We start from the raw sequence: 19,230 nt of genomic DNA on the forward strand, positions 1-19,230 counted from the left end.
GCTTTCTGTTTTTATTTCAGCTCTTCCAGCGTCCGCAGTATTTTGCTTTTGTTTCCATTTCCCCAACATCCTGGTGGGATTTGAGCTCCCGTTCTATGGATTATTAGCCAGACCTCATGGATTACCAGTTTAGTACTATACCAACTACACCACTGTATCCCGTTGGGGGATCTGCCAGACATGTATCTTTGGGCTAAACAGGGCTTTTTGGGTGCTTTCTAGTGGACCCACAGCACCCCCACCCCCCAATCTCACTCCCCCGCCCCCATTTCTGAGCCACCTGTCATGGATATTACCAGAGCTCGAAGGGTTAGATTGTAAAGAGAGATTATATGTTGATTGGAATGTAGAAGATTAGGGGGTGTTTTTGATTGGGATTTTAGAAGGGATTGATAAGGTTGATGGAGAGACCATTGGTGGGGGAGTCCAGGACATGGGGACATAACCCTACAAACAAGAGCCCAGTCATTCAGGGGGCAAGTTAGGAAACACCTCTCCACACAAATGGTGGTTGGAGTGCGGACCCCCTCTCCCACAAAAAAAATGCAATAGGCGCCAGCTCAATTAATAATTTTAATTGTGAGATTGTTGGCCAGACAAGGATATAAAAGGTGATTGGGAGTTAAGATACAGATCAGCCATGATCTCATTGGATGGTGGAACAGCTTGAGGGGCTGAATGGCCTCGTCCTCCTCCTGTTCCTATGTAATGAACCCAGAAAGACGGAGAACAGGGTCCTTCGTTTAACACAGGATCAAATACACTCTGCGGCACAGGAACATGCCACTCAGCCCCACTCATCCAGATCAGTGTTTATGCCTCACACAATCCTCCTCCCACCACCTCTTCATCTCACCCCATCAATTTATCATTCTATCCCTTTCTCCCTCCTGTGTTTATCTAGCTTCCCCTTAAATGTAAATCCATACTATTCACTTCAGCCATTCCCTGTGATATTAAGTCCCACATTCTAACCACTCTTCAGTTATTTGCTTCTAACTATAATTATTTTCAAGCATGCACCCCTGCCTCTCCCACCTCCCCCCCCCATTCTCATCAGTTAGGCACCAATCCAACCATCCCGGGGAGGCCGTGTTTAAGGCCTCGTTAATATTAAACCTGTTCTGAAGGGCATGTCAGTGAAGGGCCGAAGTGTGCGGAGGAGAGAGGTACACCAGTTAGTTTAACATTGGAAGGACTGCTGAGTGCCTAGTACAGGAGTCTGCATACCTGCACATGCTCTGGGTCCCGCCTCACCGATTTCCAGGAATTCAGCTGAGGAAAGAGACCTTGGGGCTGTTACTTAACAGCATTTGATCTGTTCGCCCTCATTTTGACTTCTCAGCTTTGGCCATGCCCTTCCATCCCTCCAACCCTTGCAACCCTGTTTTACTACTGAAGGCACTGGGGTTTGCACCTTGCGCTACCTGATTGCCCATTCTTCATGCTGGAACCCTGGACGTTGAATGTAGCTAGGCTATTCGACAACAGTGCACTTCACATCAAAGGCCTCACCCAACATCCAGACAGCTAGTACCTCCAGGAAGGACACCCCAGTTGGTCTACCAGGCTGTTGCTGCATGTTACACAGGAATAGGAGGCCATTCAGCCCCTCGAGCATGTTACACAGGAACAGGAGGCCATTCAACCCCTCGAACTGTTACACAAGAAGAGGAGAAGGTCTGATCTCTACCTTAAATCATTTTATTTTGGTGCACTCGCAGTTTGTAAAAGTCCAATCAATCTCCAACATTCACCGCCTTTGGAGTGAGGGACTGGGGGGGTGGGAAGAGTTCCAGATTTCCACTGCTCTGTGTGAAAGGTGCTCCCCGATTTCCCTCCTGAATGGGCGGGCCTTGATTTTAAGACTGTGCCCTCTACCCACCCCCACCCCACACCCTGTCCTGCAGCACCACTCTACAACGACACCAGCCTCTGAACTGCCCTTATCCCCGCTTCCTTCATCCAGCCGTGTAGCCCGTGACCCCCATAGGGAGGGCAGGAAACGAGGGGGCAACATCTACAGGAGAGGTGGCCTGATGGTCTGGCAGAGGGAGAGTTTCAGGTTTTGCTTGACCTTCTGTGACCTAGCTGCCGGGGGAATGCAGTCTTCCCCGGTTAGGGGGAAGTATCAAAGTTTACATTCGGGAGCAGGGTTACTGCCTCACTGCTTACAGTAAACAGAGCTTCATTTCAGAGCCAGAACACAGCAGCTCAGCAGCACAGTCACAAGCCACAGGAGATCACTGAGTCAGACAAGGAGTACAGGTCCCCTTGTGAAAGGCAGGCGCCACTCAGATTCAGGCAGTGTACCCATGGCAGCGAGAGTGCAGCTTCGCGTCAATGAACAGCTGGCAGCCCGAGAGCACGTCTGTGCGGTGACCAGGGATTACATCTCCCAGCCCAGGCTCAGTAAGTGACTCAAACAGATAGGACATCCTTTAGTATGGATACGGGGTATGAGAGGGAGCTGGGAGTGTGTTACAGGCTCTGAGGGAGCTGGGAGTGTGTTACAGGCTCTGAGGGAGCTGGGAGTGTGTTACAGGCTCTGAGGGAGCTGGGAGTGTGTTACAGGCTGAGAGGGAGCTGGGAGTGTGTTACAGGCTCTGAGGGAGCTGGGAATGTGTTACAGGCTCTGAGGGAGCTGGGAGTGTGTTACAGGCTGTGAGGGAGCTGGGAGTGTGTTACAGGCTCTGAGGGAGCTGGGAGTGTGTTACAGGCTGTGAGGGAGCTGGGATTGTATTACAGGTTCAGAGGGAGCTTGGAGTGTGTTACAGGCTGTGAGGGAGCTGGGAGTGTGTTACAGGGTAAGAGGGAGTTGGGAATGTGTTACAGGTTGTGAGGGAGTTGGGAATGTGTTACAGGGTAAGAGGGAGCTGGGAGCGTGTTACAGGGTAAAAGGGAGCTGGGAGCGTGTTACAGGTCGTGAGGGAGCTGGGAGTGTGTTACAGGTTGTGAGGGAGCTGGGAGTGTGTTACAGGGTAAGAGGGCGCTGAGAGTGTGTTACAGGTTGTGAGGGAGTTGGGAATGTGTTACAGGGTAAGAGGGAGCTGGGAGTGCGTTAAAGGGTAAGAGGGAGCTGGGAGTGTGTTACAGGGTAAGAGGGAGCTGGGAGTGTGTTAAACGGTAAGAGGGAGCTGGGCGTGCTTTAAAGGGTAAGAGGGAGCTGGGAGTGTGTTACAGGTTGTGAGGGAGTTGGGAATGTGTTACAGGGTAAGAGGGAGCTGGGAGTGCATTAAAGGGTAAGAGGGAGCAGGGAGTGTGTTACAGGGTAAGAGGGAGCTGGGAGTGTGTTACAGGGTAAGAGGGAGCTGGGAGTGCGTTACAGGGTAAGAGGGAGCTGGGAGTGTGTTACAGGTTGTGAGGGAGTTGGGAATGTGTTACAGGTTGTGAGGGAGTTGGGAGTGTGTTACAGGTTGTGAGGGAGTTGGGAGTGTGTTACAGGTTGTGAGGGAGTTGGGAATGTGTTACAGGTTGTGAGGGAGTTGGGAGTGTGTTACAGGTTGTGAGGGAGTTGGGAATGTGTTACAGGTTGTGAGGGATTTGGGAATGTGTTACAGGGTAAGAGGGAGTTGGGAGTGTGTTACAGGTTGTGAGGGATTTGGGAATGTGTTACAGGGTAAGAGGGAGTTGGGAGTGTGTTACAGGGTAAGAGGGAGCTGGGAGTGTGTTACAGGTTGTGAGGGATTTGGGAATGTGTTACAGGGTAAGAGGGAGTTGGGAATGTGTTACAGGTTGTGAGGGAGTTGGGAATGTGTTACAGGGTAAGAGGGAGCTGGGAGTGTGTTACAGGGTAAGAGGGAGCTGGGAATGTGTTACAGGTTGTGAGGGAGCTGGGAATGTGTTACAGGGTAAGAGGGAGCTGGGAATGTGTTACAGGTTGTGAGGGAGTTGGGAATGTGTTACAGGTTGTGAGGGAGTTGGGAATGTGTTACAGGGTAAGAGGGAGTTGGGAATGTGTTACAGGTTGTGAGGGAGTTGGGAATGTGTTACAGGGTAAGAGGGAGCTGGGAGTGTGTTACAGGGTAAGAGGGAGCTGGGAGTGTGTTACAGGTTGTGAGGGATTTGGGAATGTGTTACAGGGTAAGAGGGAGTTGGGAATGTGTTACAGGTTGTGAGGGAGTTGGGAATGTGTTACAGGGTAAAAGGGAGCTGGGAGTGTGTTACAGGGTAAGAGGGAGCTGGGAGTGTGTTACAGGGTAAGAGGGAGCTGGGAGTGTGTTACAGGTTGTGAGGGAGTTGGGAATGTGTTACAGGTTGTGAGGGAGTTGGGAATGTGTTACAGGTTGTGAGAGAGCTGGGAATGTGTTACAGGTTGTGAGGGAGTTGGGAATGTGTTTCAGGGTAAGAGGGAGTTGGGAATGTGTTACAGGTTGTGAGGGAGCTGGGAATGTGTTACAGGTTGTGAGGGAGCTGGGAGTGTGTTACTGGTTGTGAGGGAGTTGGGAATGTGTTACAGGTTGTGAGGGATCTGGGAGTGTGTTACTGGTTGTGAGGGAGTTGGGAATGTGTTACAGGTTGTGAGGGAGTTGGGAATGTGTTACAGGTTGTGAGGGAGTTGGGAATGTGTTACAGGTTGTGAGGGAGCTGGGAATGTGTTACAGGTTGTGAGGGAGTTGGGAATGTGTTACTGGTTAAGAGGTGCTCCCCCTCACTATGCAGTGCACGGTACCATGTACCCCTTGCTGTACCCAATACTCTTATCTTATCACTCTACTCAGTTGGGTTATCAATCCACTGTGCCTCAGCGGATGTCTTTTCAAACATTATTAGTCTACACTATTGCATTCACACTCATTAAGGAGAGTTAGGAAGTGCTGACAGTGATGGTGTGAATCAGTGCTTTGCGAACTGAACCATTTCACTGCGCTTTACAATGCATTTAGACTGGGAGAGTGAGATTCAGACTTCAATAAAGGATATTCATCTAAAGAATGGTGTGTGTGTGTGTGCGTGTGTGCAGTTAGCCAGTGGTGTTAATGTGTAGTTACCTCAACAACTCAGGGTCAGCCAGGGGCTGAGGGAATGACAGCAGGAGGGACTGAGAAAGGGATACTCGAGCACTCCATTCGCAGTTTCTCCCGAAGGTCCATGTACTGATCTATTCCATCGCAGACTCCAATTTATTTAATCTCCCAGGGAGAAACAGCGTCGGCCCAGAGAACCGGTGAGGACAGAAATCATTTTAAACACAGAACTAACGACACACAGTCCCCTGTGGTCACACTTATGGCTGTGAATTTGACACTGCCCTAGTTTCTGCGCTGCCCATGTGATTTCTGCTCTCTGTCCCAACTCATGGTGTCTCGCTGTCGTACATTTAACCTCTTTGCTCTGTTTTTGTATTTATAGCTATATCCATGTCACCCCTTGCTTAATATAAAAGTTTGAATTGTATTCAAGTTAAGCCAGGGGGCAGGTCAGAAGAATCTTTTATACACAGTTTTTTTAACAAAGTGAGTTGTTGTGATCTGAAAGGGCGGTGGAAGCAGATTCAATGGGAACTTTCAAAAAGGGATTGGGTAAATACTTGAGAAATTTACAGGGTCTATGGGCAAAGGGCACAGGAGTGGCATTCATTGAAGCTCCACATAAGATACAGCATTGGCATGATGGGCTGAATGGGCAACCTTCCGTGCAGTAGGTTTCTATGATGAATGAGAATGCCGAATTCTTCAGTGGCAATCTCTTTAAGGCTCTGAGCCACTATATCCTGTTCCTTTCATTCACTGCTCCTGGATAGGCAGCTTTGCATTTTGGTTGAGGAAGTGATTTGGAAATGAAATTATTCTGTTGCACGGTTAAAAATATATTTCTCATTAGAGCTCAGCGTAGATAACTGATAGGTAATTCCAATTACACTGTATAATCACTAAGAAATTCCTCACTTCACATTCACTCCCACTGTACAAAATCCCAATGGACCCAAACCCCCTTCCCATTCACTCCCACTGTACAAAATCCGAATGGACCCAAACCCCTTCCCATTCACTCCCACTGTACAAAATCCCAATGGACCCAAACCCCTTCCCATTCACTCCCACTGTACACAATCCCAATGGGCCCAACCACAGTTTCTAAGTGGCCATTTGATTGGCCAAATATACTGACCAATGGTGTAGCTGCTACAGGTCAAAGTTTAACGGTAACCTGTGCTGAGCCAATTGACCTCAGTGGGAACAGCAATCTGTGAGTGGTCTTACTGAAGTAGGTTCTGCCAGGGTTCCTGCTCCTGGCCACTATCCAGTGATCCAGTTGGAAGCTGACATCTATGGTCATTGTCTCAGGACATGATTCATGGAAGAAGGAGGAGGACGGATTGAGCTATGATTTTCCAATCAGGTTAAGTAGGCTCTGACATGGCAAGTTGCCACATGACAAGGCTCCTGAGGGCACAAGGTGCCATGTAACCCTGCCTAAACAGCCACGCCCCCAAACCTCCCCCCCCCCCCCCCCCCCCCCCCCCACCCCCACTCCTCCCTCCAGCCAAAGTTGGCATCTTCAAGTGAGGAGTGAAGAGAAGATGGTGCTGGGAGGGTCACTGTCAATAAACAGGAGACCTATACAAAGTAGTTGTGGGGATGGGTGTGCTGGGATGGGGAGGCTGGTAATGGGCTTAGCTGGTTTAAGTGGTCTAATGGCTGCTTATTGGGCTGGATCAATCAGCCTCATCGCCATGTTCTCTCTGATATTCCCTGACATCAGTGGCCAACACTGAGTGACGGGGAGAAGGAAGCCAGAATATTGCCAGACGATAAGTGGCTCCTTTGACATTACCATTTTCACAGCTTTCCCCAGAATCCCAACAAAATCATTCTCCCTACAGGGGTCGGGCGGGAGTTCCGAGGTTATAGGAGCGAGGAGTTTGGAATTAGGAGCGTGGAGTGGGCAGGATACTGTTCAGAGAGTGACTATAACACATGTCCCTGCTTCATTTCAATGCATCAAGGAAAAAAACAGAAGCGGTAATGAGGGCCTCTGACACTGACCCTCGCATGTTCCTACTTCCCCTTTCCTTTCAGATAACTGATAAAAAAAACATTGCCTTGAAGGTTTCTCAGTGACCGTTACAGGTCTACGTTTCAGTGGAGTTGCTGACTGTTCCTTTTACCAGCTGGGTTCTTGACAGCCATTATAATCCACTGTGTGAGACTTTCTAGGAACTACTAACAACAACACTGGCGCTGGGGTGCGGTGCGGTACTGAGGCAATGCTGCACTGTCAGAGGTGCTGTCTTTCAGGTGAGACTTCAAGGGAAGACCTATTCTGCCCTCTCAAGTGGATGTAAATGATCCCACAGCCACTATTTCATAGAAGGTTAGGGGAGTCCACAACAATATTTAGCCCTCTTCCAAACTATGACAGAAGACCAGATGTTCTGGTCATTGTCACATTGCTGTTGATCATCACCCACCCCGACAAAAGGACCACCTGTTACTTGTTCCATGTTGTTCTTTCACAGAGTACTATTTATAGTATTTATAATATCTGCTATTCACACATTCTGCTTTCTCACCTTTATGCCACTATCAGCACCTCCTTTAGCCCTCACCGCTACCATTAACACTCCCTTTGCCTTTTTGTCCATGACATCTTTGTTACTCCCTCCTTAGCCCCCGCCCATCGCTGGCCTTCTATCCAGCTTTACTTGCTCCATCCCCCCCTCAAACAGTATAAATTACATCACATTTCCACTTCTCTTTAGCTCTGAAGAAGAGTCATACGGACTCGAAACGTTAACTCTGTTTCTCTCTCCACAGATGCTGCTGGACCGACTGAGTTTTCTGTTTTCATTTCAGATTTCCAGCATCCGCGGTATTTTGCTTTTATCCCAATGCTGATTGTGGGATCTTGCTGTGTGCAAATTAGCTGACATGTTTCTTACATTATAACAGAGACTGCACTTCATTGGCTGTAAAGTGCTTTCTGATGTTTTGAGGTTATGAAAGGCGCCATATAATACAAATTCTTTCTTTTTACAGTTTACATATTATGATTCTGAAATAGGCATGAGTTTAACGAATTACACATAGTTCTCAGCACAGAAAAAGGCCATTTGGCCCAGCAGATCTATTCTGGTCTCTGCACTCCCCATGCTTCTCACCGGTCTCTGTCTAAAGACATTGTTCCTGCAATCTTTATTTGATCCATCTATTTATTGGCACCTGTTATTGGCTCAGCCCATGTACAGGAACATTTTCTCCATATCCACACTATTGAACCAAGCCTGACACTGAATCTTGCTATGCTGAGTTCAAATCCCACCATGTACATTCGACAAAGCTGCTAGTTTCTGGTTTGGAACCAGCAGAGAAACAAGAACTGGTTCATCGTTCAGGAAGGCAAACTCGCTATCCTTCCCAGTCAGGCCTGTGACCATTGTATCACTGGCAAGGCTACTGGGAGTGAGGGATACGGTGAGGAGGGATTGAGGGACAGGGTGAGGAGGGATTGAGGGACAGGGTGAGGAGGGATTGATGGATCAGATGAGAAGGGATTGAGGGAAATGATGAGGACAGATTGAGGGATACGATGAGGAGGGATTGAAGGATAGGTGAGGAAGGATTGAGGGATAGAGTGAGGAGGGATTGAAGGATGTGTTGAGGAGGGATTGAAGGATAGGGTGAGGGAGGATTGAGGGATACAGTGAGGGAGGATTGAGGGATACAGTGAAGAGGAATTGAGGGATATAAGGGGTTGAGGGATACAGTGAGGAGGGATTGAGGGATACGGTGAGGAAGGTTTTTGGGATATAAGAGGGATTGAGGGACACAGTGAGGAGGGATTGAGGGATACAGTGAGGAGGAATTCAGGGATATACAGAGAAGAGATTGAGGGATATAGTGAGGAGCTGTGTAGTTGAGGCTGATCCAGGCAACGTGGATGGAAAGTTGGACTGATAACTTATTCCTGTTCATGATGTTTCTTGTACAGAAAACTCTCTGCCCGGATACCGGGGAGGGGTGAGGTAGTGGTGTAGTGGTAATGCCACTGGACTAATAATCCAGGGGCCCAGGAAAATGCTCTGGCAACACGAGTTCAAATCCCCAGAACTGATGGAATTTAAATTCAATTAATAAATCTGGAATTCAAAAGCTGTTCTCAGTAATAGTGACCATGAAACTATTGTCGATTGTTGTAAAAACCCATCTGATTCACTCATGTCCTTTAGGGAAGGAAATCTGCTGTCCTGACCTGGCTTGGCCTACATGTGACTCCAGACCCACAGCAATGTGGTTGACTCTTAATTGCCCCCTGAAATGACTGAGCAAGTCATTCAGTTGCATCAAACCGCTACAAAGTCTACAAAAAGAAATTAAACTGGACATCGACCTGGGCACCGGAAATGTCAAGGTCAATCTCAGTCCTATCGACCCTGCAAAGTCCTCCTTACTAACATCTGGAGGCTGGTGCCAAAATTGGGAGAGCTGTCTCACAGACTAGTCAAGCAACAGCCAGACATAGTCATCCTCACGGAATCATACCTTACAGATAATGTCCCAGACACCACCATCACCATCCCTGGGTATGTCCTGTCCCACAGGCAGGACAGACCCAGCAGAGGTGGCGACACAGTGGTATACAGTCGGGAGGGAGTTGCCCTGGGAGTCCTCAACATCGACTCTGGACCCCATGAAGTCTCATAGCATCAGGTCAAACATGGGCAAGGAAACCTCCTACTCATTACCACGTGCTGCCCTCCCTCAGCTGATGAATCAGTGCTCCTCCATGTTGAACACCACTTGGAGGAAGCACTGAGGGTGGCAAGGGCACAGAATGTACTCTGGGTGGGGGACCTCAATGTCCATCACCAAGAGTGGCTCGGTAGCACCACTACTGACCGAGCTGGCCGAGACCTAAAGGACAATAGCTGCTAGACTGGGTCTGCGGCAGGTGGTGAGGGAACCAACAAGAGGGAAAAACATACTTGACCTCAACCTCGCCAACCTGCCTGTCGCAGATGCATCTGTCCATGACAGTATCGGTAGGAGTGACCACCACACAGTCTTTGTGGAGATGAAGTCCCATCTTCACATTGAGGATACCCTCCATCGTGTTGTGTGGCACTACCACCGTGCTAAATGGGATAGATTTCAAACAGATCTAGCAACTCAAGACTGGGCATCCATGAGGCGCTTTGGGCCATCAGCAGCAGCAGAATTGTACTCAAACACAATCTGTAACCTCATGGCCCGGCATATCCCCCACTCTACCATTACCATCAAGCCAGGGGATCAACACTGGTTCAATGAAGAGTGAAGGAGGGCATGCCAGGAAAAATGGTGTACAATTAAACAACTCACTGGAGGTGGAGGTTCCACAAATATCCCCATCCTCAATGATGGGGGAGCCCAGCACATCAGTGTAAAAGATAAGGCTGATGAATTTGCTACAATCTTCAGCCAGAAATACCGAGTGGATGATCCATCTCGGCCTCCCCCCCCAGCATCACAGATGCCAGTCTTCAGCCAATTCGATTCACTCCACATGATATCAAGAAATGGCTGAAGGCACTGGATACTGCAAAGGCTATTGGCCCTGACAATATTCCGGCAATAGTACTGAAGACTTGTGCTCCAGAACTTGCTGCCCTCCTAGCCAAGTTGTTCCAGTACAGCTACAACACTGGCATCGACCCGGCTATGTGGCAAATTGCCCAGATATGTCCTGTACACAAAAAGCAGGACAAATCCAACCTAGCCAATTACCGCCCCATCAGTCTACTCTTGATCATCAGTAAAGCGATGGAAGGGGTCATAGACAGTACTGTCAAGCAGCATTTACTGAGCAGTATCCTGCTCAGTTTGGGTCCTGCTAGGGTCACTCAGCTCCTGACCTCATTACAGCCTTGGTTCAAGCATGGACAAAAGAGCTGAACTCCCGAGGTGAGGTGAGAGTGACTGCCCTTGACATCAAGGCAGCATTTGACCGAGTGTGGCATCAAGGAGCCCTAGCAAAACTGGAGTCAATGGGAATCGGGGAGAAAACTCTTCACTGGCTGGAGTTATACTTAGCACAAAGGAAGATGGCTGTGGTTGTTGGAGGTCAGTCACCTCAGTTCCAGGACATCACTGCAGGAGTTCCTCAGGGTAGTGTCCTCGGCCCAACCATCTTCAGCTGCTTCATCAATGACCTTTCCTCCATCATAAGGTCAGAAGTGGGGATGTTCGCTGATGATTGCACAATGTTCAGCACCATTCGCAACTCCTCAGATACTGAAGCAGTCCATGTCCAAATGCAGCAAGACCTGGACAATATCCAGGCTTGGGCTGACAAGTGGCAAGTAACATTCGCACCACACAGGTGCCAGGCAATGACCACCTCTAACAAGGGAGAATCTAATCATCGCCCCTTGATGCTCAATGGCTTTACCATCACTGAATCCCCCACTATTAACATCCTGGGGCTTACCATTGACCAGAAACTGACTGGACCAGCCATATAAATACTGTGGCTACAAGACCAGGTCAGAGGCTGGGAATTCTGCAGAGAGTAACCTACCTCCTGACTCCCCAAAGCCTGTCCACTATCTACAAGGCACAAGTCAGGAGTGTGATGAAATACTCCCCACTTGCCTGGATGAGTGCAGCTCCCACAACACTCAAGAGGCTTGACATCATCCAGGACAAAGCAGCCCACTTGATTGGCACCACATCCACAAACATTCACTCTCTCCACCACCGATGCACAATAGCAGCAGTGTGTACAATCTACAAGATGCACTGCAGGAATTCACCAAGGCTCCTTAGGCAGCACCTTCCAAACCCACAACCACTACCATCTAGAAGGACAAGGACAGCAGATACATGGGAACACCACAACCTGGAAGTTCCCCTCCAAGCCACTCGCCATCCTGACTTGGAAATATATCGCCGTTCCTTCACTGTCACTGGGTCAAAATCCTGGAACTCCCTCCCTAACAGCACTGTGGGTGTACCTACACCACATGGACTGCAGCGGTTCAAGAAGGCAGCTCACCACCACCTTCTCAAGGGCAATTAGGGATGGGCAATAAATGCTGGCCCAGCCAGTTATGCCCACATCACATGAATGAATCCAAAAATCTGCCTGGTCCGTTTCCGAATTTTGGCTACGGGGATCATTTACAACCACTTGCGGGGGCAGATGAGGCCTGATTTTCATGTCTTCCTCAAAAGACAACACCTCTGACAGTGTAACGCCCCCTCAATACATCTGGGGGTATCAGCCTTAGAGTGGGGGCTTTGAACCCCCAGCCCTCTGCCTCAGAGGTAAGAATGCTACTCACCTGAGTCACAGCTGACAGCCAATGGTCTCTTTGTCAAGCCACCCTCTATCCTGGTTTATATGCAGCATACTCCTGTCTCTATAACCCACAGTGCACCCACTTGCCCTCAGCTCAGCATACTCCTTCCTATCACATGCATGCCTTCACTCGCTGGAGCCCTCTTCTAACTCTAGTGACATCTCCTCCCACTTTCAAGATCCTAAACCCTCATCCTCTCTTAACTCAGCTGCATGGAACCGACCCCGTGCCAAGTCCCATTCACACGTTACCTCAGCATCTGCTGTCCGACCTGTGGCCCCAATGCCTCGAATTCAAACTTCTGATCCTCATCTTAAATCCCCCCAGACCTCATCCCTCCCTAACTCTAGTCTCCTCCAGCCCCACAATTGAGATCTCTGCGCTCCTCTAATTCTGGCCTCTTGAACATTCCCGGCTTTAATTGCTCCACTATAGGCAGCCGTGCCTTCAGTTGCCTGAGTCCTAAACTCTGGGATTCCCTCCCTAACCCCCTCTGACTCTGTGCCTCACTTTCCTCCTTTAAAATGCTCTTTCAAACCTCCCTTTTGGACCAAGCTTTCTAAACTTGCCCTCATGGACGATGGCTCAGTGTCAAACTTTGTTTAGCTAACGCTCTGTGAAGAGCCTTAAGGGTTTTTTTGTGTTAAAGGAGATTTACAAACACAAGTTAATGTTCATTCTTTCCCCCAATTCCAGCTCCACTTTTGACGCTCGCTCCCCCTCTTGCTTTACCTTGTGAAGCATTTTTGTAGCCTGTCAAGATATAATCCGAGTGGCGGAGGACAGGCAACGGCTACGATGCCCTCCAAAGTCGAGCAGCCAGCTGAACCCCACCCCCCACCCCCCACACTGTCTGGGGTCACAAACAGGTAACTCCTGTTTCCTGCTGCGCTCAACCTGAGCAGGAGTCAGATTCAAGCACAACAAAAGACTGGGGGTGGGGGGAGATCCAATCATGTGCGCAACAAGTTGCTTAAGGAAGTTTCAAACAATTTAGAGACCACCCCTTAGCCACAATGAGGCACGAGGTGGCGGGGGGTGGGGGGTGGGGGTAGTGTTGGTGTGCATCGGGGGTGGGGGGGAATGTGGGGACTAAGCTTAATTAAATCAATTATCTCTGATTGATCCAGTCTGATGAATTAGGAGATAACACTGAGAGACAAAATGAAACGCCCTGCTTCCTCGATTCAGTTCAACAATAGCCAGCTGCTTTATAAAGGGCCCATTGAGTCTTCCAGCACCTTTCTCAAAAAGAGGCAGAGTGAAATAAGTCACAGCTGAAAGACGTGCAAAGTCAGAGCTGAGCAGGAGGACATTTCAGGGGCTTTAGAAAACACAAGTCAAAGACAAAAAGTGAACACATGTTGACCAACGGGTTGAAAGATACCAGCAATTCCACCCAAAATAAACTGTTAGCCCCTCCCCAAGTACATTACCTCACACTTCTCCGGACTCCATCAACTCCATTTGTCATTTTTCTGCCAACCTGACCAGTCCATTGATATCTCCCCTCTGTCTACAGCTTCCCTCCTCACTATCAACCACATGGACAATCTGCAAACTTCTTAACCATGTCCCTGCATTCAAGTTTAAATCGTTAACATCTATCACAAACAGCAGGGGACCCAATACTGAGCCCCGTGAAACCCCACTGGAAACAAACTACCAGTCACAAAAACTCCTGTCCACCAGAACACATTGCTTCCTGCCCTTGAACAAATTTTGGATCGTCTGTTCCTCAGCTCCTCTGTTCCTCTGTTCCTCTGTTCCACTGTTCCTCTGCTCCTCTGCTCCTCTATTCCTCTGCTCCTCTGTTCCTCTGTTCCTCTGCTCCTCTGCTCCTCTGTTCCTCTGCTCCTCTGTTCCTCTGCTCCTCTGCTCCTCTGTTCCTCAGCTCCTCTGTTCCTCTGTTCCTCTGCTCCTCTGCTCCTCTGTCCCTCTGCTCCTCTGCTTCTCTGTTCCTCAGCTCCTCTGCTCCTCTGTTCCTCTGTTCCTCTGCTCCTCTGTTCCTCTGTTCCTCTGCTCCTCTGTTCCTCTGTTTCTCTGTTCCTCTGTTCCTCTGTTCCTCTGCTCCTCAGCTCCTTTGTTCCTCTGTTCGTCTGCTCCTCTGCTCCTCTGTTCCTCAGCTCCTCTGCTCCTCTGCTCCTCTGTTCCTCAGCTCCTCTGCTCCTCTGTTCCTCTGTTCCTCAGCTCCTCTGTTCCTCTGTTCCTCTGTTCCTCTGCTCCTCTGCTCCTCTGTTTCTCTGTTCCTCTGCTCCTCTGCTCCTCTGCTCCTCTGCTCCTCTGTTTCTCTGTTTCTCTGTTCCTTTCTTCCTCTGCTCCTCTGCTCCTCTGTTCCTCTTCTCCACTGTTCCTCTGTTCCTCTGTTCCTCTGCTCCTCTGTTCCTCTGTTCCTCTGCTCCTATGTTTCTCTGTTCCTCTGTTCCTATATTCCTCTGTTCCTCTGCTCCTCTGATCCTCTGTTCCTCTGTTCCTCTGTTTCTCTGCTCCTCTGTTCCTCTGTTCCTCTGCTCCTCTGTTCCTCTGTTCCTCTGTTCCTCTGCTCCTCTGCTCCTCTGTTTCTCTGTTCCTCTGCTCCTCTGCTCCTCTGCTCCTCTGTTTCTCTGTTTCTCTGTTCCTTTCTTCCTCTGCTCCTCTGCTCCTCTGCTCCTCTGTTCCTCTTCTCCACTGTTCCTCTGTTCCTCTGTTCCTCTGCTCCTCTGTTCCTCTGTTCCTCTGTTCCTCTGCTCCTATGTTTCTCTGTTCCTCTGTTCCTATATTCCTCAGTTCCTCTGCTCCTCTGGTCCTCTGTTCCTCTGTTCCTCTGTTTCTCTGCTCCTCTGTTCCTCTGTTCCTCTGCTCCTCTGCTCCTCTGTTCCTCTGTTCCTCTGTTCCTCTGCTCCTCTGCTCCTTTGTTCCTCTGTTCCTCTGCTCCTCTGCTCCTCTGTTCCTCTGTTCCTCTGTTCCTCAGCTCCTCTGTTCCTCTGTTCCTCAGCTCCTCTGCTCCTCTGCTCCTCTGTTTCTCTGTTCCTCTGTTTCTCTGCCCCTCTGCTCCTGTGCTCCTCTGTTCCTCTGTTCCTCTGTTCCTCTGCTTCTCTGTTCCTCTGTTCCTCTGCTCCTGTGCTCCTCTTCTCCTCTGTTTCTCTGTTTCTCTGTTCCTCTGTTCTTCTGTTCCTCTGCTCCTCTGTTCCTCTGCTCCTCTGCTCCTCTGTTCCTCTGCTCCTCTGTTCCTTTGTTCCTCTGCTCCTCTGCTCCTCTGCTCCTCTGTTCCTCTGCTCCTCTGTTCCTCTGTTCCTCTGTTCCTCTGTTCCTCTGCTCCTCTGCTCCTATGTTTCTCTGTTCCTCTGTTCCTCTGTTCCTATATTCCTCTGTTCCTCTGCTCCTCTGGTCCTATGTTCCTCCGTTCCTCTGTTTCTCTGCTCCTCTGTTCCTCTGTTCCTCTGCTCCTCTGTTCCTCTGTTCCTCTGTTCCTCTGTCCCTCTGTTCCTCTGCTCCTCTGCTCCTCTACTCCTCTGTTTCTCTGTTTCTCTGTTCCTCTGTTTCTCTGTTTCTCTGCTCCTCTGTTCCTCTGTTTCTCTGTTCCTCTGTTTCTCTGTTCCTCTGTTCCTCTGTTCCTCTGTTCCTCTGCTCCTCTGCTCCTCTGCTCCTCTGTTCCTCTGTTTCTCTGTTTCTCTGCTCCTCTGGTCCTCTGTTCCTCTGTTCCTCTGCTCCTCAGCTCCTCTGTTTCTCTGTTTCTCTGTTTCTCTGCTCCTCTGTTCCCCTGTTCCTCTGTTTATCTGTTCCTCTGTTCCTCTGTTTCTCTGTTCCTCTGCTCCTCTGCTCCTCTGTTCCTCTGTTCCTCTGCTCCTCTGTTCCTCTGCTCCTCTGTTCCTCTGTTCCTACATTCCGATGCCTCTCTAGAGTTGCCGATTGTGCCAATAAATATATTCACAGAATCACAGAATCACACAGAGCAGAAGAGGCCCTTCGGCCCATCGAGTCTGCACCGATACGTGAGAAACACCTGACCTACCTACCTAACCCCATTTACCAGCACTTGGCCCATAGCCTTGAATGTTGTGACGTGCCAAGTGCTCATCCAGGTACTTTTTAAAGGATGTGAGGCAACCCGCCTCCACCACCCTCCCAGGCAGTGCATTCCAGACCGTCACCACGCTCTGGGTAAAAAAGGTTTTCCTCACATCCCCCTTAAACCTCCTGCCCCCTCACCTTGGACTTATGTCCCCTTGTGACAGACCCTTCAACTAAGGGGAACAGCTGAGTTCCCCTGATGTTTTGAGTCCATCTGACTCTTCTTCAGAGCAGAACAGTGATCTGGACTAAAACAACGGTAACTCTGTTTCTCTCTTCTACAGATGCTGCCAGGGCTCCTGAGTTTTTCCAGCATTCCCCGTTTTTATTTCAGATTCCCAACCTCCGCTGTGTTTTGCTTTAATCTCCTGTTCCTATGCCTCTATTAAGGTTGCCAATTGTGCCAATAAATATTTCCCTGGAGGTTTCATCGCGTGACTTGTCCCCGCATTCCAGTTCCATCAGTCAGCCAACACATCGATCCTTGTGATGTTCCACCTTCCTACACCAATTGGAAAGCAATAAGACTCAGTACTCAATTGGGTGATGCTTGACAAACAGCCAAACAGCCTTTTTCTTCCTCATTTTCAATATTTTTGTATCCGGTAAAGAGAAATGTGCAAAGCAAGTTACAAATAAACAATCCTTTTTAACATCCGGATGATTTTTCTCCAGCGATTGGAGATTAATCTTCAATCCCTGGAGACTCCAGGCCAATCCTGGAGGGTTGGCAACCTGAGAATGAAAGCCTAGGATCCCAAATAGTTCATTAACTGTTTTGTTAATCTGGTCCCGCCACCTTCAAATTTTGGACACAAGCATCTCCGGGGGCTCGGTGTTCCTGCAATCGGTTTAAAATTGCACCTTGTAGCTTGTATTATTTCTGTTCATTCTTCCTACCAAAGTGTATCACCTTACAAATTTCTGCATCTGCTTTGTGTCCAAATTTTCACCAGCCCTGCCTACATGTGCTCTTGAAGTCTATCGCTCATTCTTCACACCTCCGAATTTCATGTTGTCTTCAAGTTTCACTGTTGCACCCTGGAGTCCTGGTCCCAGTTAGTAATGTAAATTAAAAAGAGCAGAGTACTCTCCTTTCAGCCCAAGAAACCCTTTTCTTATTTGAAATCAGTTCGTTCCTGCAAAGCAACACCAGCAAGTGGATAGCTGCTGATCATTTAGACATTGCCAGTTTAAGGCAAGTAAGAGGTTTGAATAGTGCACAGGTTGTTGGGAGTCATCATGGTGGGGGGGTGGGGGGAGCGTGGGAGGTTTTGGGAGGGGTGGGGGTTCATGAAGAGGTGGCATATTTAAGTTTTTTTTTATTCATTCATGGGATGTGGGCTTCGCTGGCTGGGCCCAGCATTTATTGCCCATCCCTAATTACCCTTGAGCTGCCTTCTTGAACCGCTGCAGTCCATGTGGTGTAGGTACACCCACAGTGCTGTTAGGGAGGGAGTTCCAGGATTTTGACCCAGTGACAGTGAAGGAACGGCGATATATTTCCAAATCAGGATGGTGAGTGACTTGGAGGGGAACTTCCAGGTGGTGGTGTTCCCATCTATCTGCTGCCCTTGTCCTTCTAGATGGTAGTGGTTGTGGGTTTGGAAGGTGCTGCCTAAGGAGCCTTGGTGAGTTCCTGCAGTGCATCTTGTAGATGGTGCACACTGCTGCTACTGTGTGTCGGTGGTGGAGGGAGTGAATGTTTGTGGATGTGGTGCCAATCAAAAGTGGGCTGTTTTGTCCTGGATGGTGTCAAGCTTCTTGAGTGTTGTAGGAACTGCACTCATCCAGGCAAGTGAGGAGTATTCCATCACACTCCTGACTTGTGTCTTGTAGATGGTGGACAGGCTTTGGGGAGTCAGGAGGTGAGTTACTTGCCACAGGATTCCTAGCTTCTGACCTGCTCTTGTAGCCACAGTATTTATATGGCTAGTCCAATTCAGTTTCTGGTCAATGGTAACCCCCAAGATGTTGATAGTGGGGGATTCAATGATGGTAATGCCATTGAATGTCAAGGGGCGATTGTTAGATTCTCTCTTGTTGGAGATGGTCATTGCCTGACACTTGTGCGCTTATGTGAATGTTACTTGCCACTTGTCAGCCCAAGCCTGGATATTGTCCAGGTCTTGCTGCATTTGGACATGGACTGCTTCAGTATCTGAGGAGTCGCGAATGGTGCTGAACATTGTGCAATCATCAGCGAACATCCCCACTTCTGACCTTATGATGGAAGGAAGGTCATTGATGAAGCAGCTGAAGATGGTTGGGCCGAGGACACTACCCTGAGGAACTCCTGCAGTGATGTCCTGGAGCTGAGATGACTGACCTCCAACAACCCCAACCATCTTCCTTTGTGCTGGGTATGACTCCAACCAGCGGAGAGTTTTCCCCTGATTCCCATGATCACATTTCTCTTTGCACAAATTGGCTGCTGCATTTCCTATATTACAATAATGACTACACATCAAAAAAAAAGAAGCACCTCGTGGGCTGTAAAGTGCTTTGGGGTGTCCCGCGAACAAGAAGGATGCTACAGAAATGCAAGCCTTTATCTGTTTCGTGAGAGGATGGCAGAGAGCAGTACAAAGTAAAGGTGTTAGAATTGGTTTAGTCATCGCTCAGTGAAGGAATCTCTGATGGTTTTCAAAAAAAAAAGCAGAGCCTGTCCAGGGGTTTGTGAGTGGGTGGCCTTCATAACCTGGGCCCCACTGTGACCCTATCAATCTGCCTAACTCGCTGCCCCAAACTCACAGCTCCTGTCACAGGCAATCACCGGCAGGGCTTGACAGGCCTCTGTTATTAACTAGCTGTGGAACAATGGGCCAAGGACACACTGACTGGACTGGCTCTTAACATGTGGCCTAATTGCTTCTGACCTTGGCTCACATCTG

General features: G+C 49.1%; 1 protein-coding gene across 1 annotated transcript in view; it reads left to right on the forward strand.

The window, feature by feature from the left end:
• Positions 1-2,315: 2,315 nt before the first annotated feature.
• LOC144688564 (V-type proton ATPase subunit B-like) overlaps positions 2,316-19,230 on the forward strand; it is a 58,021-nt gene continuing 41,106 nt past the window's right edge. The window contains exon 1 of the mRNA XM_078555300.1: positions 2,316-2,412. Within this exon, the coding sequence (XP_078411426.1) occupies positions 2,316-2,412 (97 nt within the window). The remainder of the gene's footprint in view (positions 2,413-19,230) is intronic.

Source organism: Cetorhinus maximus, chromosome 1, assembly GCF_964194155.1.
Source record: "Cetorhinus maximus chromosome 1, sCetMax3.hap1.1, whole genome shotgun sequence".
Taxonomy (NCBI): Eukaryota; Metazoa; Chordata; class Chondrichthyes; order Lamniformes; family Cetorhinidae; genus Cetorhinus; species Cetorhinus maximus.